Genomic DNA, 22,557 nt, shown 5'->3' on the forward strand with positions numbered 1-22,557 from the left:
AGGGGGAGAGGGGGTTGCCATGATCGCAGTTTTCCCTGACCTGATGTGATGAAATGTGTCCTATCCACACTGAGCTTTCTCAATAAAAAATACAATATCTGTACAATACCAGTACAATATCTGTCTTTCAATACAAAATAGACACTGCACAGGATACAGCAAAGACAACTATCATGATTCAGATGTATTTCGTACGTTTGATTTGTGTTTTCTTTTCCCCGCACCTCTACAGTATGTTAATAAAACCAAACTAACCGAATGCCCGGCACTTCATTTACTATCGAATCAAAAATGGTTTTGGCGCCGAGAAATCAAAGGACGTTCGGCGATAACGCGGGTTTACCACAGAGGGCGCCAGAGCGCCCGCCGCTGCGCCGTTCCATTAGTTTTGACTCGTCGGGCCCGCCGTACGTTCCCCGTGCGCGCATGCGCCGCCCTCGTGAAGGTAGGTGGGCGTCAAAAATATCAACAAGCAGGAGCGGGGCGACTAGCGCGAGCCAGCTGGCGGCCTGGCGCGAGCGGTGATCACGCGCTTTAATGTGCCCGCGCGCGCGTGTCGCGTCTTCTCCGAGTGGTTAAGGTAACACGTGTTGTTATTGTGGGGTGAAAGTGAGCGATATTGGTGAAGTGTGAGTTGTTTGTTGGGTTAATGGTGAGCTAACTAGCTAATATTACATCAGTGCTGCTCATATATCAACATTAACACGCGCCGTTGTTGGTTTTCCCTCTTTTTTTGGTCCTCTGTTGAAGTAAAACTCGCCTAATGTGGGTTTAGCCCGTAATCCGGGTCTCTTCTCACGCGGGTGTTCTGTCGAATTTTCCTACCCGTCGAAAATTCCTACCTAGGCTTACTGCGCATGCGCAAGTCACCATTACGTCATGATTTTGGTGGCTTAATGTTTTATAATGACATTTATATCGAAATATGTCGAAATTTCCTGCATATAGTGTTAATGAACTTAATGCTGGTTTATTATGACACACAGGCTAAAACATGTTCATACAAAGATGTAAACAATCCAATTTGCTTGTATTAATATTAATAACACAATTAAGCACAGCGTCTGTAGTACCACCCCGTCCCCTCTGTCCTCCACCTACAGCCCTGCTGGTCCGGTTCCGACGCTGAAGATCTTCTCCACGTGAATGTTCATTAATCCATGATGTCCGGTACCAGGGGAGGTCGGTCCACTCTGGTCCACAGCCTGGCCACGCTGCTGCGGAGTAACGGTACCGAGATCATCTCCTCCTCTTGCGGTTCGACATGAGCCATCCGGGTCTGTGGTTCACCCTGCCGTTTCTTCCTGGTGTCAGGGGACTCCGTGCTGGACGGGTCCAGCGTGCTGACCCTGCAGGCGGACTGCGTGCAGCACCTCACACACCTGTTCGAGCAGTACCTGTTGAGCCGCACGCAGCAGCACGGCTTCCTGGCGCTGCCGTCCCACCCGGCCGACACCGTCTCCCTGCTGCAGCTGCAGTTCATCTTCGACGTGCTGCAGAAGACCCTGGCGCTCAAGGTACACGCAGCATCAGACACACTGGTACCGTCACATCAGACACACACACTGGTACCGTCACATCAGACACACACACTGGTACCGTCACATCAGACACACGCGCTGGTGGTGGTGTCTCATCAGACACACGCGCTGGTGGTGGTGTCTCATCAGACACACGCGCTGGTGGTGGTGTCTCATCAGACACACGCGCTGGTGGTGGTGTCTCATCAGACACACGCGCTGGTGGTGGTGTCTCATCAGACACACGCGCTGGTGGTGGTGTCTCATCAGACACACGCGCTGGTGGTGGTGCCTCTCACATCAGACACACGCGCTGGTGGTGGTGCCTCTCACATCAGACACGCGCTGGTGGTGGTGCCTCTCACATCAGACACGCGCTGGTGGTGGTGCCTCTCACATCAGACACGCGCTGGTGGTGGTGCCTCTCACATCAGACACGCGCTGGTGGTGGTGCCTCTCACATCAGACACGCGCTGGTGGTGGTGCCTCTCACATCAGACACACGCGCTGGTGGTGGTGCCTCTCACATCAGACACACGCGCTGGTGGTGGTGCCTCAGCATCAGACACACGCGCTGGTGGTGGTGCCTCTCACATCAGACACGCGCTGGTGGTGGTGCCTCTCACATCAGACACGCGCTGGTGGTGGTGCCTCTCACATCAGACACGCGCTGGTGGTGGTGCCTCTCACATCAGACACGCGCTGGTGGTGGTGCCTCTCACATCAGACACGCGCTGGTGGTGGTGCCTCTCACATCAGACACGCGCTGGTGCCGTCGCATCAGACACACACACACTAAGGTGGGTCGCTGTTCCTGGGAGCCTCCAGATGGCGCTGTTGTCACTGTTGAATTTCTGTCCCCACAGCTCATCAACCCGCCTGGTTCAAGCTTGCAGTCCGTTGTGAAAATCTTCCCCTTTAAGTCACTAAAGCACTTGGAAGTAAGCTTCAGACGTTATCATTTGTCACTCACTTAAATTGTGCAAATGTGCAAAAAAAGAAAGATCTTGGATGCTTGCCAGGTTGTCATTTGCGTCCACTAAATGCTCATGTCGGCTGGTGATGGTTGACGCTTGTGCTAAAACGTTTTCCCCTTTGTGTGTCTGATGGCCGGCGCGGTGGCCTCTAGCTGAAACGGATCCCCCCTGGCTGCCTGCAGGGGCTACGGGGCGTCTACTCTCAGCTGGAGGTCTTCACCTGCTCCAGGGCCCTCACCACTCTCAAGGTATCGCCTTCAGAAAACGACACGCAGATTAACAGACTTCTACGCAGATGTGCAAAGTGATCTGTGTGTGTGTGTGTGTGTGTGTGTGTGTGTGTAACAGGAGCTGCTGTTACACTGTGGTGGAGATCTTAGCTCTGCCCTTCCTTGGTTAGAGCTTCACACCCTCAACTTCAGTTATAACTCCATTTCTTCTCTCGACGACTCCCTGGTGAGCTGCACGTTGTGTGTGAGAGCTGGCTCCGCCCACCGAGCTGCTTCCCTTTATTTACGCGTCCTAATGGCCCCGTTTAACGCCCGCGCTCCATCCTTCAGAGTTTATTGAATGTTTTGAAGTCGCTTGACCTGAGCCACAACAGAATCCAGGACTGCGCCGAGTTCTTGATGGTAGGCACGTTTTTAACGGGAGGTTCTGCTGTTGTAGACGATGACCACGGTCGTCTAACTCTGCCGTCTTCTCTGTCTGAAGCCTCTCGGTGAGCTGCAGCGCCTGAACCTCGCCTACAACAACCTGCAGGGGGCGCCACAGCTGGCCCACAATTGCAGGGCCAAGCTGATCACTCTGGTACTGAGGAACAACGAACTGGAAACCATTAACGGTGAGAGTGTGGTGCGTGCTGCACGGGGTGGGGGGGGTGAAATCTAAGATGTCTTCCCACGCCTACGAGCACTGGCATGTGTAAGGAGCAGAGACTCCGTGTCCCCATTGTCCCGCGGGCCGACGGGCCTGGCTAGAGACACGACCCATCAGGACCGTGTTTTTCCACCATTACTCAAGAGGTTGTTATTGAGTCGGGCCTCGCTGGTGGTCCATATATGGGCATGGGATGCCCCGTGGACAGGTGCTGTGTTAGTCTCCAGCAGGCCTGCTGTAGCTGCTGGATGTGTTCAGGGGTGGGGGGGGGGTGTGAGTGAGGCCTGCAGGTCTACAGCAGCCTCTCTCTCTCTCTCTCTCTCTCTCTCCTGGCCTGTCTCTCTCTCTCTCTCTCTCTCTCTCTCCCTTATTTGGCCTCGTCTGTGTCTGTTGGCATTGCGTTGTATGGAATTGCTTATGAGGAAGTCTGTGTGTGTGTCTGTCTGTCTGTGTGTGTCTGTCTGTCTGTGTGTGTCTGTCTGTCTGTGTGTGTCTGTCTGTCTGTGTGTGTCTGTCTGTCTGTGTGTGTCTGTCTGTCTGTGTGTGTCTGTCTGTCTGTGTGTGTGTGTGTCTGTCTGTGTGTGTGTGTGTCTGTCTGTGTGTGTGTGTCTGTCTGTGTGTGTGTCTGTCTGTGTGTGTGTCGGTTTTAGCAGTAAGGGCTTCAGGCGTTTTTGTGTGTGTGTGTGTGTGTGTGTGTGTGGGTTTTAGCAGTAAGGGCTTCAGGCGTTTGTGTGTGTGTGTGTGTGTGTGTGTGTGTTGGTTTTAGCAGTAAGGGCTTCAGGCGTTTTTGTGTGTGTGTTGGTTTTAGCAGTAAGGGCTTCAGGCGTTTGTGTGTGTGTGTGTGTGTGTGTGTGTTGGTTTTAGCAGTAAGGGCTTCAGGCGTTTGTGTGTGTGTGTGTGTGTGTCTCGGTTTTAGCAGTAAGGGCTTCAGGCGTTTGTGTGTGTGTGATGTTTGCTGATGATCACGTGATGTCCTGGTACAGGTGTGGAGCTGCTGTCTTCTCTTCAGCACCTCGACCTGGCCTACAACCTCCTGCTGGAGCACTCTAAGCTCACCCCTCTCTCTGGTCTGCACAACCTCCAGACGGTGAGACACAGCACACTTCTGCCTCCTGCTGGTAGTGACCGGTACTGCACACACACAGCATCTGCCACGTCCACCTTACATTCACAAACTGATGGGCCAGCGTTGCCTGTGTGAGCTTACAGTAGTGATCAAATGTTTAATATGGCAACTATTATTACATGCTTTCATGCAACAATAAATATCTATTATTTGGTCTGAGTAACTCTGAAAATGGTAAAATGGCCCCACTGCAGGGTAGTGTGTCCCAGCGTCTTCTAGATTATCTCCTCGTTGTCTCGGTGTCTTGTTGTCTGGCTAGAGATGATGATGAAGATGATGTGATGAAGCAGCTTTGGCAGGTGCTGAGGTGTCTTCTCCGCAGTCAGTGGTTCGTACCTAACGAAGAACGAACAACCAGTGAACCTCTGGCTCTGTGAACCACTGGCTCTGTTCTGGTCGTCCGTGGATCGTGTGTGGGAGTGAAGACCGGCTGTCTGCAGGCCCACCACACAACCTATAGGACTTAAAAGATCTACTGCTAAAAAGACGTGACCTGTGACCCTGTTCAGATGTCTTGTGTGCTCCATACCTTGATGGGTCTTCCTGTTCAGATTGTCTTTTGGCATGTGTTTGATATTCAGGGCTTCTTGAGATTTTGGGAAGCAAGTCTCAACAGTTTTGGTTTAAAGGGTGTGTGTGTGTGTGTGTGTGTGTGTGTGTGTGTGTGTGTGTGTGTGTGTGTGTGTGTGTGTGTGTGTGTGTGTCCGTTCAGTGGAATCGTTCATCACGCAAAGTTACAGAATGTTGTTTTATTTAACGTACCTAGTTACCTGATGTTTGTATTTTGTCCTTTACAGTTAATGTTGGAAGGAAATCCCTTATACTTCCAAAAAACGCATCGACTGTCAACTGTCTCCCACCTGTCACCACGAGCTGCGTCCCAAGGAGTGAGTTTGTGTGTGTGTGTGTTGGTTAATATCAAATAGATCCATTATGGATTGAGAGTATTTGCACAGTATATTGTGCAGTGTGTTTGAATCTCTGAGTGTAGTTGGTCTATACTTTTTCCCCATACGCCATAATGAGATCATCTTTATGAAAACTCCAAAACGAATCAAAACAAATATTCACAAAAGTATTCAGATCCTTCTGGCAGAGATCACGGCTGCAGGTTTGTCTGGTACGTCTCTACAGGCCTTGTGCCTGGATATGCACACCTCATCCTGTTCTTCATGGCAGATCTTCTCACGCTCCATCAGACTGGATGAAGATCTCTGATCTCCCATCATCAAGTGTCTCCTCAGAGGTTCATTGGGGTTTTAGGTTGAGCCACTAAAGGCCGTTCAGAGACTCACCCTGAAGCCACTTAAGACCTGGTTTATGGAGTTTGTTGCAGGCTTCCCCTCTAAAATCAGGACTTGTGGAGTTCTTTTAGAGGGATTGTTGGGTTCCTTCTTACCTCACTGACCAAAGTCCTTCTGGCCCGGATGCCCAAACCATCCAACTCCCCTTTGGATTGTAATAGGTGGACTTCACTCGAGTCATAGAAAGATATTTAAAGCAATCAGGACGCATCTGACCACAACCTGATTAATGAGTAAAACCAGCAAATTTGTCCCTTTAGTATCAAGGGCCCTATAAAGTGTGCAGAGGGTGAATGGGTCTGAATACTTCTCAATCTACCGTATATTCGTCTCTTTGTGTCTTTGCCAGTTTGCTTTTCTTCAGACACATGGCCGTTTCCTTGCTAGTTCGCGCTGTGATTTAATGTGATGAATGTTTCCTCACGTAGGACTGTAGTCTTGCTAGTTTGTCAGCCTGCCCAAACCGCTGATGTCGTTTCCTGTCAGGTTACTGGTAAAATGTGAGTTGATGTGTATTAAACGAGTCCCTATTTCTGTTCCTCACTCAGCTTCTCCTGGACGGATCATCGCTGTCTTCCGCCGAGCTTGCGGTGAGTACGTGAAGGTGTTGGACCTGTTTTAGACCTGTTCACTACTGCGTTTATGACCATGCTGACACATACTGGGAATTTAATTGCAGCAACACTCATGGAAAAATAGGTGGTCTTCAATGGTAAAGCTTGGCACCATTGTAGTAATGAATGAGTGGTGTTAAGATATGTATAGTAGAGGTGATGGGGGGAGAGATGGAGATTAGGCCTACATAAGAGTGAGATGAGTGTGGGATTAGGGGACTGTTGTGTGGGATTAGGGGACTGTTGGGTGGGATTAGGGGACTGTTGGGTGGGATTAGGGGACTGTTGGGTGGGATTAGGGGACTGTTGGGTGGGATTAGGGGACTGTTGTGTGGGGTTAGGGGACTGTTGGGTGGGATTAGGGGACTGTTGGGTGGGGTTAGGGGACTGTTGGGTGGGGTTAGGGGACTGTTGGGTGGGGTTAGGGGACTGTTGGGTGGGGTTAGGGGACTGTAGGGTGGGGTTAGGGCTCTGTAGGGTGGGGTTAGTTAAGGTTTTTTCACATTTTTGATGTGACTTTGTAGGCTGTGCCAAAACAGAAGATGGGTCAGACATGTCAAGCACATCAAGTTGCCGTGGCACCCGAGCAGGTGGTGCAAGATGTGTCGAGTGGAGGCGGAGACATGAGTGACGGTCTGTCTGTCAGCGAATCAGGAGCAGGCCGGATCCGCAGGAGGAGGTCCAGGGTGAAGCTACAACCTGGAAACAGGATGTCTGTCTTTTCTAGTGGACTCTCACATGCATCAGTTACTGACTCACTGATCCACAATGTTCCAGAGATTTAGAATCATCCAGAATGATCTTGAGATTTGGGTCTTGGATCGAGATTTAAACCGCGCTGTCTCTCGTCTCTGTTTGTGGACAGGTGAAGGTGAGGGCGGCTAGCATTTCTGAGCCAAGTGATACAGACCATGAACCTCGACAGACGGCGTTGCAAGGTGGGTGGGGCCAGGTGTGGTGGGTGGGGCCAGGCATGGTGGGTGGGGCCACTGATTGATACTGCTTGATTGGTTGCTAGTGCTTCCTCAAACTCTCCCTTCTGTCAACCTGCTAGACGTGGTCCTGCCCCACCAGAAGGACATCGAGAGGATGGACAGCTTCCGTCAGCAGATGGGCGAGGACTGGCTGAGGTTCCAGCACCATCTGGACGGATCGCTGGACCCCGCCCTTCTCCCCGCCCCCGGGGCCGAGAGTGGTGTGGCACAGGTCACCGCCGACAGCGGCGACGCCCCCCGGCCGCCGCGGCCTGAAATGCTGCCGGCACCGCTGCTGTCCTCCGAGCCCAAAGGAGAAGAAGAGCTGGACACAGAGTCCACCCTGCAGTGGTCGGGACACAGCCCCCTGAGCACAGAGTCCACCCTGGAGACCAGCGCAGGCGAGCCCCAGGCTTCTGTCACGGCCTGCACACTCCCAGCACCCGAGGACGAGCAGGAGGAAGAGGAGGAGGAGGAGGAAGACCTTGGAGGTCTGTGTGCCCTGTGATTGTTTTGTTTTGGGGAGTTTTTTTTTTTTTTGTGCAAGTATTGTAAAATCTTTTTCTTTCTCTAATATCAAAGCCAAGGTTAAAAAAAAAAAACAAAACAAAAATGTTCAAAATCTTTATTGTTATTGGGGAACCGTCAGTAATTCTAGGAAGATGTTTTGTGTTTGGCTGTAGCTCTGCTGTGTGTGTGTGTGGATGGGTGATGTGTGTGTGTGTGTGTGTGTGTGTGTGTGTGTGTGTGTGTGTGTGTGTGTGTGTGGATGGGTGATGTGTGTTCCTGTGTGTGTGTGATGTGTGTTCCTGTGTGTGCTCTCCCAGTGGACCTGTGCAGGCCCACGCTGGTGCAGGTTCTCTCCGAGGGTCAAGAGGTCGAGGGGAGCACACCTCACTTTCTGCGCGTGCGTCAGGGTCACGTACAGGAGGTGGAGGTGCACAAGGGCCGGGTCAGGACCCAGCTGGAGCTGTCCTGTCTGACGCGCATCTCCGTCTCGCAGGCCACCTGGGTGGAGAAGGTCAGAGCCCCGAGCATCGCGTCTGGTCCGAGGTCTCTCCTTCCTCGGTACCACCGGGTTTGGGTTTGGTCAGAAGGCTGACTCTGTGTTCATGCTACCCCCCTTCCTATCCCCGTCAGGAGGAAGAGAGATCACAACCTGCTCTTGAGTTACACTTTAACTATATAAACCGCTCGAAGAGGAAGAGGAGGTACGCCATGCTTGATGAAGACCCTCAACAGGCTGTGCAGGTTCTGAACTTCCTCTTGACGCACTACAGAGACGCACTTATCAGAGAAACAGACACCATATCTCATATTTCCAAACTTCTGAGGGGAGCTTTCATCTTAATTCTTTTCAAATATCAGAAATATTTTGCACAAAAAAAGGTGTACAGAACATTTACGGCATTTGGCAGACGCCCTTATCCAGAGCGACTTACATTTTTTATCTAATTTTTTTTATACAAGTGAGTAATTGAGGGTTAAGGGCCTTGCTCAGGGGAACCTCAGTCATGGCCTCAGGTCTGGGAATGGAACTCACGACCCTCCGGTCACAAGACCAGTTCCCTAACCACAGGACCACGACTGCCCATTTGAGGAGCTGAAGTTGTGAATAGAGCGGACGTTGGGATGGGTGTTTTTCTCACATGGGCACCTGCAACAGAACGTGCCTGCAGGTCGAGGGTGATGGTGGCGTTAACGCTGGTAAAAGGCACTGGTGCTCTGAACTCCTTTATTCCTCGCACCGGCGTGAGCAGCGAGAAGGTGCTAGGTGGTGTCTGCGGTAAGGGCGGAGGTGTCGGACGGCGTGACTGACGCGTGCCTCTCCCTCAGGCTCTGGTGGAGGTTCTGTCCAGGGTGGTGGAGGAGAACGAGCAGCAGGTGGTGCAGGAGAGGGAGCGCGTGCGTCTGCAGTGCCTCAAGTGCCACTCTGACTTCCCCCGTCCGGGAGACGAGACCCCGTCCGGAGGCCCGGACCGCCCGCCGGCCTGTCGGACGCAGCAGGGCGGGACGGGACGCCCAGACGCGGGACACGGTCCAGGTGAGACGCGGGGTGAGGGGGGTGCACTCCTCCCCCCGTACGGAGCCCTGCAGGCCTGAAGTCCTCCCTGTGCATTCCACAGACCAAAACCAACATGTTTACTCTGCAGCTTTCAGCAGCGCACGTGTCCCGAGTGTTTGTGAGCAACCACTGCTTCTCTTGTCTCGTCTTGAGGTGTAGCGTTTTCTCTCGAGGAACCGCCCCCCGGTTCTTTTGTTTCCACTAAGACTCGTTGAAGGACACGTCTGTACGAGGGCGTATCTCGTTCTTCTTGCATGTAGCCAACACACAGCCAGGCACATTAAGATACGAATCCCCGCTTCCCCGCAGACGTGCGTCTTGTTCGGACACGTCGGCTGCCGAGCGCACGTTCCCGGGGTGTGTGCCGTCGCACGCAGCCGAGCGCTTCGCCAAACCTGCTCTGTCGCCGCACTTCGAGCACGTTTTCATGGCGACACAATGACCACGTCTCTGCTCGGAGAGTGGGGCGGTGGGAATCGCGAATCTCTCGTTCGTAATCTCGGTTGTGACCTGCGCGTGTGAGGTTTGTCTGTTAGGCCTGCCTGGACACGTGCTGTGGGATTCTTGAAGCATTTACTCAGCTGCATTAGGCCTGTTAGCTCTCCAGCTGGTGGTTTTGGCCAAGGGCGTACTGTCTGCTGGGTGGGGGCGGGGCTTAGCGGGGCTGTTTGTTATTGGAAGCATCAGAGGCTCGCATGCCTGATGAAGGCAGAGCTCCGCCCCCTGTGGAGCGAATTCACTCTGCTCCGTTATCTCTCCTTTTCATCTCCTTTTTTGATCTCTGAACGTTCAACCTCTTTTCTGACATGCATGACTGACTTTTACTGTCCAGGGTTTTCAAGGTGTGCAAGCCTGCTGAAAGGCCTTGCCAGAGTCTTCAGTACCAAATCAGTAGTCATGGTTAATATCGCTTCAGCGCTATATCAGTAGTCGTGGTTAATATCGCTTCAGCGCTATATCAGTAGTCGTGGTTTACATCGCTTCAGTGCTAAATCAGTAGTCGTGGTTTACATCGCTTCAGTACCAAATCAGTAGTCATGGTTAATATCGCTTCAGCGCTAAATCGGTAGTCGTGGTTAATATCGCTTCAGCGCTAAATCGGTAGTCGTGGTTAATATCGCTTCAGCGCTAAATCGGTAGTCGTGGTTAATATCGCTTCAGCGCTAAATCGGTAGTCGTGGTTAATATCGCTTCAGCGCTAAATCGGTAGTGGTTAATGATTTTTTCAGTGATGAAGCTTCTGAAAAGTTTCCCTTTCTTTCTGTCCTCAGATGACATCATTTACTGCCCAGAATGCAGCAGTGATCACGTGGTCCATCTGACGGGCCATGCTGCTCTCTCCACCAGTACACCTGTCAACTTAGACGCTGGCCAGAACGCCAACAGCTGCTTTCACTTCGATGACATCGACACACCTGTTCGCCCTCAGATGTCCCTCAAGGTAATCTAGCCACCTCATTGGACAAAGCTTTTTCTGGATTGTTTTCATAGCATTCCTTCTCATCAGATGTCCGTTGTGGTTTAAAATAGCGTGCTCCATTTCCAGACCCAGAGCCCGGATGTGTCTCTATCTGGCAGCCCTCTGTGTGTCTCGAACGACTCTGAGTTCTCCACAGTGCAGGAAGGAGCCACAGACACCTACCTCACCGCCCACAGCTCCCTCTCCAACCTCACGACCAATCAGAGCGAGGCCTGGTCCGACCAGCCTATCGGCTCTCGCTCCGTTGACATGCAGGCACAGGGGGACCCAGAAGCGATGGTGGATGGGCTGAAAGGAAGTGGAGTTGGCCCCCAGGAGCATCCGGAACACCCCCAGTCTGCACCGCACGTTCAAGGGCCTGGCTGTGGTGGGTACTGGGGTGGAGGTGGTGCACTGGAATATGGAGGTGGTGGTGGAGGTTGATGCTGAATCACCACTAGTTCATCAGACCCAAGCCCTGATTAGTCCTGAGTCCTGCTGGAACAATCGTCCTCGGGACGTTTCCAGACTCCAGAACTCTCCCCTCTCCACAGATCAGATCAGCCCTTGGCTGCTTTTCAAGCGCGTCTTAGTGTTACCAGGAAACCGAGTGGCTGAAATACAAGAGTAAAGCCCTCGTCATTTCCAACCAAATCAGGACTGTAAGGAGGCGAGTTTGTTTAGCCTGTGCAGGCGTTGGGCAAGCGTCTGTGGTTTGGGCATGAAGGAGCGTGCCGTCTTTTAAACTCCATCCTCATTGGGCAATATGTCTGTTATTGGATCCGTTCTAACGAGATGGTTGTGCCTTCATCTTTTATTTAAGGCATCGCCGTACATATAAAACGGTCAAGAAGGTCTTTGTCTTCATGCTGCGTGCATGTTCTGTGTGTGGGGCCAGCGGACACCATGACACACTCGTTGTCTCTGTGTTTCAGTGCCCTTTGACCTGACGTCAGAAGACTTTGAGGCAGTGGACCACCGGCTGAAACTCTTCTTGGACGTAGAGGTCTTCGAGGGAGAGGAGGAGATTCACTGTTTCCTGAAGGTGAGAAGGTCCACGGTGTCTTTAACCTTCTCGTCTGAAACGACATCACGGTAATTAATTTTGCAGTACGCTTGGATCTGAGGTTCTGGCACCTGATGCGGTGTAAGGGAGAGCGTGCGAAGCCCTCGGCCGGGCCAGTGCCTTCCGGGCCCCTCGGCCCCCTCCTGGGGCCTCACCGCTGGGACGGGGCTCTCGGTTACCCCCTTGACCAGCCGGTGAGGACCGGAGAAGAGCTCACGTGATGAACTACGCAGCGGGGCAGTGAGCTTTCATCCAGCTGCACCGCCCCTCTCTCTGTGGGACCGCCCGCTGCTCTCAGAGCTATTCAAACATGCCACTTAACCTGAGAGGCTTTTAAAGCCCCAAAACACACACCCAACACACACACCCTCCCAACACACTCCCCAAACACACCCTCTCCACACACACACAGACTTTCTTCATCCGCAATCTGTCAACAGAAATCATGTGGGAAATAAATGTGAACATTTTTAAATTGCTCTGGTTCACTGATGAGATGCTTTAAACTGAACCAGTGTAGTATTCATACAGTGTGTGTGTGTGTGTGTGTGTGTGTGTGTGTGTGTGTGTGTGTGTGTGTGTGTGTGTGTGTGTGTGTGTGTGTGGTTTCCAGATGTCCGTGGTGAAGTTCGGAGACCCTGTGGAGTTCCCATCTCTCATGGTTGTGTCTGATCAGCACATCTACATCCTGGAAATCACATCCCAGTCAAAGTAAGTCGGTGGTGGTGCGGGTGGTGGTGGTGTGGGTGGTGTCGTCGGTGGTGGTGTGGGTGGTCTGCCAGCGATGGGCCAGAACGGGTCATGTGTGCAGGTTGGGGAAGAGTGGGGCACATGCGTTTGACCAGTGGAAACATGAATGAACAGGACATCAAGTCCTCTCGTCCCCACTGAACCTTTACTGTCTGCAGCACAGATTTACAGGGAGCGTGAGACACGTCTTCTGGTTCATCAGCAGGTCCGAGAGACACGGTAGTCCAGTGTGAGCACTAGTGTGTGTGTGTGTGTGTGTGTGTGTGTGTGTGTGTGTGTGTGTGTGTGTGTGTGTGTGTGTGTGTGTGTGTGTGTGTGTGTGTGTGTGTGTGTGTGTGTGTGTGTGTGTGTGTGTGTGTGTGTGTGTGTGTGTGTGTGTGTGTGTGGTGTACCGTCAGCGTGTGTGGTGTACCGTCAGCGTGTGTGGTGTACCGTCAGCGTGTGTGGTGTACCGTCAGCGTGTGTGGTGTACCGTCAGCGTGTGTGGTGTACCGTCAGCGTGTGTGGTGTACCGTCAGCGTGTGTGGTGTACCGTCAGCGCGTGTGTGTGTGGTGTACCGTCAGCGCGTGTGTGTGTGGTGTACCGTCAGCGCGTGTGTGTGTGGTGTACCGTCAGCGTGTGTGTGTGTGGTGTACCGTCAGCGCGTGTGTGTGTGGTGTACCGTCAGCGCGTGTGTGTGTGGTGTACTGTCAGCGTGTGTGTGTGTGTGTGTGTGTGTGTGTGTGTGTGGTGTACTGTCAGCGTGTGTGTGTGTGTGTGTGTGTGGTGTACTGTCAGCGTGTGTGTGTGGTGTACTGTCAGCGTGTGTGTGTGTGTGTGTGGTGTCAGCGTGTGTGTGTGTGTGTGTGTGTGTGTGTGTGTGTGTGTGTGTGGTGTCAGCGTGTGTGTGTGTGTGTGGTGTCAGCGTGTGTGTGTGTGTGTGTGTGGTGTCAGCGTGTGTGTGTGTGTGTGGTGTACTGTCAGCGTGTGTGTGTGTGTGTGGTGTACTGTCAGCGTGTGTGTGTGTGTGTGGTGTACTGTCAGCGTGTGTGTGTGTGTGTGGTGTACTGTCAGCGCGTGTGTGTGTGGTGTACTGTCAGCGCGTGTGTGTGTGGTGTACTGTCAGCGCGTGTGTGTGGTGTACTGTCAGCGCGTGTGTGTGTGTGTGTGTGTGTGTGTGTGTGTGTGTGTGTGTGTGGTGTACTGTCAGCGTGTGTGTGTGTGTGTGTGGTGTACTGTCAGCGTGTGTGTGTGTGTGTGTGTGTGTGGTGTACTGTCAGCGTGTGTGTGTGTGTGTGTGTGTGTGTGTGTGTGTGTGTGTGTGTGGTGTACTGTCAGCGTGTGTGTGTGTGTGTGTGTGTGTGTGTGTGTGTGTGTGTGTGTGGTGTACTGTCAGCGTGTGTGTGTGTGTGTGTGTGTGTGTGTGGTGTACTGTCAGCGTGTGTGTGTGTGTGTGTGTGTGTGTGGTGTACTGTCAGCGTGTGTGTGTGTGTGTGTGTGTGTGTGTGTGTGTGTGTGTGTGTGTGTGTGTGTGTGTGGTGTCAGCGTGTGTGTGTGTGTGTGGTGTCAGCGTGTGTGTGTGTGTGTGGTGTCAGCGTGTGTGTGTGTGTGTGTGGTGTACTGTCAGCGTGTGTGTGTGTGTGGTGTCAGCGTATGTGTGTGTGTGTGTGTGTGTGTGTGTGTGTGGTGTCAGCGTGTGTGTGTGTGTGTGTGTGTGTGTGTGTGGTGTCAGCGTGTGTGTGTGTGTGTGGTGTACTGTCAGCGTGTGTGTGTGTGTGTGTGTGGTGTACTGTCAGCACTAGTGTGTGTGTGTGGTGTCAGCGTGTGTGTGTGGTGTCAGCGTGTGTGTGTGTGTGTGTGTGTGTGTGTGTGTGTGTGTGTGGTGTCAGCGGTGTGTGTGTGTGTGTGTGTGTGTGTGTGTGTGTGTGTGGTGTACTGTCAGCGTGTGTGTGTGTGTGTGTGTGTGTGTGTGTGTGTGTGTGTGTGTGTGGTGTACTGTCAGCGTGTGTGTGTGTGTGTGTGTGTGTGTGTGTGTGTGTGGTGTACTGTCAGCACTAGTGTGTGTGTGTGTGTGTGTGTGTGTGTGTGTGGTGTACTGTCAGCACTAGTGTGTGTGTGTGTGTGTGTGTGTGTGTGTGTGTGTGTGTGTGTGTGTGTGTGTGTGTGTGTGTGTGTGTGTGTGTGTGTGTGTGTGGTGTACTGTCAGCACTAGTGTGTGTGTGTGTAGTGTGGTGTACTGTCAGCACTAGTGTGTGTGTGTGTAGTGTGGTGTACTGTCAGCACTAGTGTGTGCTACTTTCCCACGCCTGTTGTTTTGCTGCTGTTGTGTAACGGTGTGGTGGTGTGATTTGTGTCTCTGATTGTACTTGTACACCATCATGCAAAGTTGAGAGTCTGTCTGTGGCTCAGGTGTCAAGTGAATTGCTTGGTTCTTCTGTTTGGCCTTCTGAGCTTAGACTTCACATTTGTACAAAACAAACCTTGGGTCACTTTTCAATAAAGTGAGAAACACATTGTTTTGCTAGGGGTGGACCCACGAGTTCTGGTTTCCAGTAATCACAGATGAAATGTGCTGGTACATAAGTGTTTAAAGCCATTGTGAGTGTCCTTTTGAGGCAGGTGAGCTGTTGCTAACGCATTCCCACGTGTTCTGGTCCACCTGCATCACCTGAAACAACTCCAGAAATGTCCCTCAGTGTCTCCTGACTAGCTCCCATGATTTAAACACAGTCATCATTTTATTACCATCAAATGTTCCTCTCATGTAGTGTTTTGTACAGTCAGTATTTTGTGTCGTTTCAGTGCCCAGAGTGTGTGATGCTTTGCGTCTCGTCCTGTGTGTGCACAGAGGCCAGCCCTCTGATTGGCTGCGTAAGAGAGCCAGCCACCGGCTGTGTGAGCTCAGCTACCTGGAGGTGGGCCTCGGTTCCCAGACCATCCACATGGAGTTTGAGGAGACGGGAGCAGCCTACACACTGCTGGTGCGTGACGCTGCACGCTGCAGACGTTTCTACAGCCACCTGACAGGCAAGAGCTCACACACGCGCACACACACTCTCACTCACACACACACTCTCACTCTCTCACGCTCTCTCACATTCTCACATACACTCTCTCACACACACACTCTCTCACATGCTCACATACACTCTCACACACACACACGATCGTCCTGAGGTCATGGATCTGACACACATCGAGTGACGTCCCAAACTTCACATCACTGCTGTACTACCATAATAAATATATTTGTACCTGTAGTACATTTATGAGTTAAACATTGCGGCTTCAACATAAATACGTTTCATTTAGTGTTTTAATGTGTGTTAGATGCACTGATTAGGTTGCTGGAAAAAACCTTGAGCTTGTCATAACGTCTCATTATGGTCTCATTATGGTCTCTTGTATTTCTGCATCTTCAAAGCCGAGTCTGTCTCTGTTGAATTACTTGAATGCGCATAGTCACGGTCTAATGAACCACTAAGTGTCGAGCAAGAGAAGACTAGCTGGCCCTTCGGAGTCCTGCTGGTGGACACGAGTGATCTGGTGACGTCTTCCACTCACTGAACCTTCTGATGTGTTCACGGGAGCGTCCTGTCCTCTGTTCAGGGGAGCGTCCTGTTCCCTACAGCACAAGACACTTGGCTGATGCGACCTGCAGGTACCAGCTGGAACTCTGTAGCTGTTGATCTCTGCGGCACACGGCGTATTGGTGGGGAAAACGGTGTCTAGGACCCTGGGGCGTTCCTGAGGCCTCCCTCCTCTTCCTCGCTACACCCCCGATAAACGCTGCACCTGTTAAATGCTACACCTGTGAAACGCTACAGCTGATGAGCACATCACAACGGATATAGAAGTGTAACTACCTGAAGATCAGCTATTGGCCAGGTGCACTGACATGGTGTAAGCCTTTAGCTTGTGTAAAATAAATCTGAATATTTAGTGTTGAAGTAACTTTATTTACATAGTGGGCAGGACGTTATTGAGTGCACCATGGGATTTATGTCGATGTATTTAGAAGTGGTGCTTTATAAGCACAAAACTGCTTTGTGTCAGGATATACCACAACAACTTTGCTTAAACCCAGTGAGTCAAACCTCACAAGCATTTAACCACTTGCACGTATCTGCGGGTTCACTCCACGGTTGGAACGATTGTGCACGTCTCAGACGTCTTTAGTAGTGCTGTAGGGGGAAGGGATGGTGTGAACCTGCAGGATTACACGAAGCCGTGTTGCTCACAACAGTTTCTGGTGGTCACCTTGTGATTTGCCAAACAAACAGAGAAATCTTCTCTCATTGGTGGCCAGAGATTTGGCCTAGCTCGCGATCTCCAGCTGTTTATTGTGTGTTAAAGAGTGAACACACTCGGGGAAACCGTGTTTGTTTAGTTCTGCCGTACAGCTGTGAAAATATTTGTCTGAGGGAAGAATTGAAGGATACCTTTACCACAAAGGAGGCCGAGTCTCAGCCGGCCGCTTCGGCCCAGCACACCGGCAGCTGCCCCCAAGGTTCGGGTTCTGCTCACGGTCCGGTTCGGGTTCTGCTCACGGTCCGATTCGGGTTGCACTTTGTGCAAGTAGGGGCCAGACGAATGGTGAATATACATGTTTAAATTCCTTCAAACTGTGCTGAGTTTTAAGCAAATCTATTTTACCATGACCATAATGTGCCGAATGGTGTAGAAGGCACATCTGAAGCCTGTGTCTGAAGCAGAAAGTGGCAAACACACACACACACACACAGTGTGCTTTGATCCAGCCTGGGTGGGTGTGCCAGATAGTTGCTAGGGTTCTTGCCAGGTGTGAAGTTTCAGTAGACAGTGTTGCACAGATGAAGTCTTTGCAGGCCTGTAGTCCATTAAGCAGAATCTTCTGGTCTATTAAGACCGTATCTGTCTGCAGAAGACTGTCCAGACATCATCCGGCCATGACTCGCCACTTGAATCGCTGAACATCTCATTGTGTTTGGCACCAGCATGTCTCTGGACGTCTGCGTCCTATTGTTAACCTAACCCAAGATCAAACTATGCCTTCTAAAAACAAAACGGGACTTAAGAGTGTTCCTTGCAGAACCTGTGCTTTGAACCTGCTTGGATCGCCGATCAGGACGAGTATTGCCTGGGAATCGTCGAAGGTGTGTGAAAGTGAGACGCTTACGGGTTTGATGTCGCAGAAATCAGGAGCCAGCACAAAAGACTCCTCACCTCCGGCAGACAAAGCCCCTCTGAAGTGGTAGCGGTCCATTTCCTGATATTGTATTCAGGAATATCAGTTTCTGTAGACTACAATGCTACAATGCCATTTTCCATTACCTACCAGCAAATGTGAATCTTCACACAGTGTGGAAACGGGTAGAATTGTGTGAGGAAGAGTGTGACCCACACTGTTATTATCATCTCTATTGTTGACGACCTGTGTGCTCTGAAAACCTGTACAAGAGATCCATTACCTTTTTTTGTGTTTGACAAAACAGTGATGTTACTGGAGATTTAGACACATTCCTCCATGCTGGTTCTCCAGGGACGTCTGTAGAGCAGCTTCGTATAGACGAGACTAATAATAGTTATTATTATTTCTACTTGTATAGGACCCAAGGATGCTTACAGCATGGTGGAGATTTGACTAGCATTTCTCAAACTGTTCATGATGGGCTAAACCTGATCAGCCCCAGTTGTGAGGGATTTGTGTATCCTTAACCTAGTACTTGTAAGCCCTAGAACAAACATTTATATTTTACTAAAAAAAAACATTATTAATTGCTTTAAATAATAATCTTATAATAATAATCTTTATTTCTATAGCACCTTTCATACATATATGCAACTCAAAGTGCTTTACAGAATAAATAAAAAGAAAATGTTAAAAGAAATTAAAGATAAAAAGGAAACATACAAATTGTAAAATAATAATAATAATGTAATAAAATAAATATAAAAAAAACATAAAATGTAAATAAATAAAATAATGTCAAAAAATGCACCTAAGAAGTTTGCATGTAAGCTATCGTTGATAACCTCTGTGTTTTAGACTTCAAACAGTATATAATACAAGGCAGACATTTCTGCTCCAGAGGAAGTGGTGACTATTGGGGTCTGTGGGTAGGATCCACTGAGGAAGACTAGTTCTTCATCATCAGTAATGCTACTCTTCATTCCCGTAAAGGACTAACCAGGGAACTGGCTCCAAAGTCTGACAGCAAGCTAAGAGGAATCTCGACCACACGGCTGAATCCCAAACACCATCTCTGGTATGTAGAACACATCCCTGGTAGTCTCTGTCTCTCTCTCTCTGTCTCTCTCTCTGTGTCTGTCTCTCTCTCTGTGTCTGTCTCTCTCTCTGTGTCTGTCTCTCTCTCTGTGTCTGTCTCTCTCTCTGTGTCTGTCTCTCTCTCTGTGTCTGTCTCTCTCTCTGTGTCTGTCTCTCTCTCTGTGTCTGTCTCTCTCTCTCTGTCTCTCTCTCTCTGTCTCTCTCTCTGTCTCTCTCTCTGTCTCTGTCTCTCTCTCTCTGTCTCTCTCTCTCTCTCTCTATCCGCTGTGTGTGTGTGTTTGTCTTTCACCTTCTGCCTCTCGGCATCTTAATGACACACATCTGTAATTACAGATGAGGTGTGGGTGTGTGTATGTGTGTGTGTGTGTGTGAGACAGGCCGCTGGTGTGTGAGGCCAGTGAAATGGCGATGGAGGGAGACAGCCATCCTCCGTTTCTTTACCTCCTGGCCTTCCTGCAGCGAGGTGAGTGTTTACACCGCCGACAGGAAGACGGCACGCCTCGGGCGTCCTATCCGCGCTCTCATTGGTGGAAACACCGCGGTGAAGAATGTGGGCGGGAGCACGTAGCGCGTGTAGCCACTCGCCCGTGACACGGCAGAAGTGCCAGCCTCCTGCACTCAGATCAGTCGCATGCCACAACTTCACTTCCTGTTCACTTGCCACGGCTGTTCTCAGATCAGCTGTTTAACTCCTTCCCTGCCTGGTCAGCCCTTAGTGTGCGAGCCCTGCCCTGGCCTTGCCCCCCGTCACCGTGGGAACAGCCCGACAGGACAGAGCACCCCCGGCCTGATTGGCAGAGGTGTCTCATGACACGGCTTGCTGCTGTGATTTCTTTGGAAAGAGACTCCCAGCTCTGGACAGAGAGGGTCATGGGAAACAAAGACCTCCGTCTGAATCGTCCTCTGAGGGCAGACACACTGTGAGCAGGCCGCTCAGTTTTCAAGTGTTCTGATACCCTGCTGACACCCCCCCACCCCCTACTCACTGGAGCAAACCACGGCAAGCCCCAGGTGCATTATGGATGTGTTCTATCTCCCTTTCTCTCTCTTTCACCCCCCCCTCTCTTTCTCTCCTCTCTCTCTCTCTTTCTCTCTTTCTCTTTCCACTGTTGCTCCAGGTCCTGCAGTGGGAAAAACTCATTAACACAAAAAGTTTCTTGACCGTTTCAGGATCATTTTTTTAAAAGAAATTTGCTTCCCGCAGCTTAAAGATGAGCAGTTTAATCAACCAAAACAACATATGTTTACAACCAGCTTGAGGCACCTGTTACCTACACACACAACACACCTGTGTTACCTACACACACAACACACCTGTGTTACCTACACACACAACACACCTGTGTTACCTACACACAACACACCTGTGTTACCTACACACACAACACACCTGCGTTACCTACACACACAACACGCCTGCGTTACCTACACACACAACACGCCTGCGTTACCTACACACACAACACGCCTGCGTTACCTACACACACAACACGCCTGCGTTACCTACACACACAACACGCCTGCGTTACCTACACACACAACACGCCTGCGTTACCTACACACACACGCGCAACACGCCTGCGTTACCCACACACACACGCGCAACACGCCTGCGTTACCCACACACACACGCGCAACACGCCTGCGTTACCCACACACACACGCGCAACACGCCTGCGTTACCCACACACACACGCGCAACACGCCTGCGTTACCCACACACACACGCGCAACACGCCTGCGTTACCCACACACACAGCTCAGTTTTTGTATGTGCTGGTCCCAGGTGACGGTTTGACCTCCGTGACTGTGCTGGCCACTCGTGACACACTCTGCCTCCTGGATGAAGACCACCAGTGGAGTAAGAGGCAGTCTGAGCTGCAGGCAGATGAGGCGGGTCAGACCAGCAGCGCGCGGGTCACTGTTCGTGAGATCCAGCCAATCAGCTGCGTCAGCTCCATCCTTCTGTCCTCGTCTGACCCGTGCCAAGTGGACATTAAACTCTATGATGAGGTGAGTGGGCATGCGTCTTAAAGGCACATGTCCCTGACCTCCATCAGACGCTAGACCATCAGACGCTAGACCATCAGAATTGGGGGGCATTCTGTGCTGTTCTCATTCTGTTCTCATAAGAATTCTGTGGTACTGCTGGATGATGGAATATCCAGAAATACTAGTGTGTGTGTGTGTGTGTGTGTGTGTGTGTGTGTGTGTGTGTGTGTGTGTGTGTGTGTGGCAGATGTCTAAAGAGGAGAGGACGTGGTCTTTGAGGACGGAGGCTGGTCAGGAGATTGAGGATTTGGTGAGCTGGGTACGGTCTCAGTGGGAGGACATGTTTGGAGTCAGACTGCTGACTGCTGTCCAGTAGCTCCCTCACTCCTGCGCTCCACCCGTCTGCGCTCCACCCGTCTGCACTCCACCCGTCTGCGCTCCACCCGTCTGCGCTCCACCCGTCTGCGCTCCACCCGTCTGCGCTCCACCCGTCTACGCCAGATTTCAAAGGACTGGAAGCATTGAGGAATGGAACCTTCTTTAAACAGACCGGACTGTACGTGCTGGCCGTTACTGCTGGGTGGTGGTGGTGGTGGTGGTGGTGGTGGTGGTGTGCGTCTCTAGTCTCAGGGTGGAGTTGGGTGGAGTTGTGTTCACTGTAATGCGCCAACATTTGAAGGCTATAGTGCTTGTTCTGTGCACTGTTTGCAAAATTGCAGGCGACTGATACAATATATCAACAGATCCTTCCTCACCGAATTCACTGATTTGTTCATTGGTCTCTATTTTTATTTATTAGTACTTACACGTGTGCACACACACACACACACACGGCTCTACACGCATGGTTTTTTCCTCTCTATAGGTTTCTATGTGTACACACTCCACTCTATGCCCGAGACCAGTCGAGTACATCTCTACCAGCGTCTATCGTATCTCTTTGTGTATGTCTCATTTTTACGGCTCCTTCACCGCCAAGCTTGCTCATGCAGTAACTGCACCAGTTATTTAAAGAAGGTCCAACACGCTGTTTCTCCTGAAAATACAGTGCTCAAAATGTTGAAAGGAAATTACACAAATCACTGTAACATATGGCTCTGCTATCGTTTAACAGATCAGCACCTTAAAGTCTGTTTCTTTCTTTTGACTTATTCCAAGTTTTCTTGATTTTATGAATGCAAGAATTTAGTGTTTTCCCCCTAAATTTTTTTCAGTGTGTTAAAATAATTGTGAATGTGTACCCCTATTTATGATAAATCTCTATCCTGGAATTTTTCAGTGAAATTATGAAGATAACTGTTTTTATTTTTGCTATCGAAATAAACATAGTCTATGTTGATGGAGTTTGCGTGGGTCTTTTACCCTGCGGTGCAGATGTTGTAATGTGGGTTTTGCACGGTGAGCGTGAAGGGAGCACAGGTCACAACAGGCTCCTCAGGTCACAAACACGTTTTACGGTCCCAGTTCTTGGCTCTTCTCCACCAACAGCTCCACTACTGGAAAATCGACTTCCTTTATGTCTCAGGAACATGATGGTGGAGGCTTATCTTGTTTTACGACACCAAGGGTTCTTTTATTGTGCT

General features: G+C 50.8%; 1 protein-coding gene across 3 annotated transcripts; it reads left to right on the forward strand.

Moving 5' to 3' along the window:
- The first annotated feature begins 420 nt into the window (after nucleotides 1-420).
- stk11ip (serine/threonine kinase 11 interacting protein) lies at nucleotides 421-22,313 on the forward strand. Of its 3 annotated transcripts, none has more exons than XM_077015991.1 (26): nucleotides 421-580; nucleotides 1,104-1,230; nucleotides 1,315-1,517; nucleotides 2,387-2,461; nucleotides 2,650-2,745; nucleotides 2,846-2,953; nucleotides 3,058-3,129; nucleotides 3,212-3,341; nucleotides 4,360-4,463; nucleotides 5,300-5,389; nucleotides 6,355-6,396; nucleotides 6,945-7,166; nucleotides 7,286-7,358; nucleotides 7,475-7,885; nucleotides 8,222-8,415; nucleotides 8,535-8,645; nucleotides 9,231-9,438; nucleotides 10,731-10,900; nucleotides 11,006-11,306; nucleotides 11,854-11,963; nucleotides 12,598-12,695; nucleotides 15,563-15,741; nucleotides 18,878-18,962; nucleotides 19,360-19,445; nucleotides 20,769-20,995; nucleotides 21,222-22,313. In XM_077015991.1, the coding sequence occupies exons 2-26, from the start codon at nucleotides 1,161-1,163 to the stop codon at nucleotides 21,348-21,350; spliced, it is 3,594 nt and encodes a 1,197-aa protein (XP_076872106.1). In that variant the 5' UTR covers nucleotides 421-580; nucleotides 1,104-1,160; the 3' UTR covers nucleotides 21,351-22,313. The 3 variants fall into 3 exon arrangements, with proteins under 3 accessions (XP_076872106.1, XP_076872109.1, XP_076872107.1); XM_077015994.1 differs by having other exon boundaries at nucleotides 6,945-7,106; XM_077015992.1 differs by having other exon boundaries at nucleotides 440-580; nucleotides 1,071-1,230.
- The last annotated feature ends 244 nt before the right edge of the window (nucleotides 22,314-22,557 follow it).

Source organism: Brachyhypopomus gauderio, chromosome 8, assembly GCF_052324685.1.
Source record: "Brachyhypopomus gauderio isolate BG-103 chromosome 8, BGAUD_0.2, whole genome shotgun sequence".
Lineage (NCBI taxonomy): Eukaryota > Metazoa > Chordata > Actinopteri > Gymnotiformes > Hypopomidae > Brachyhypopomus > Brachyhypopomus gauderio.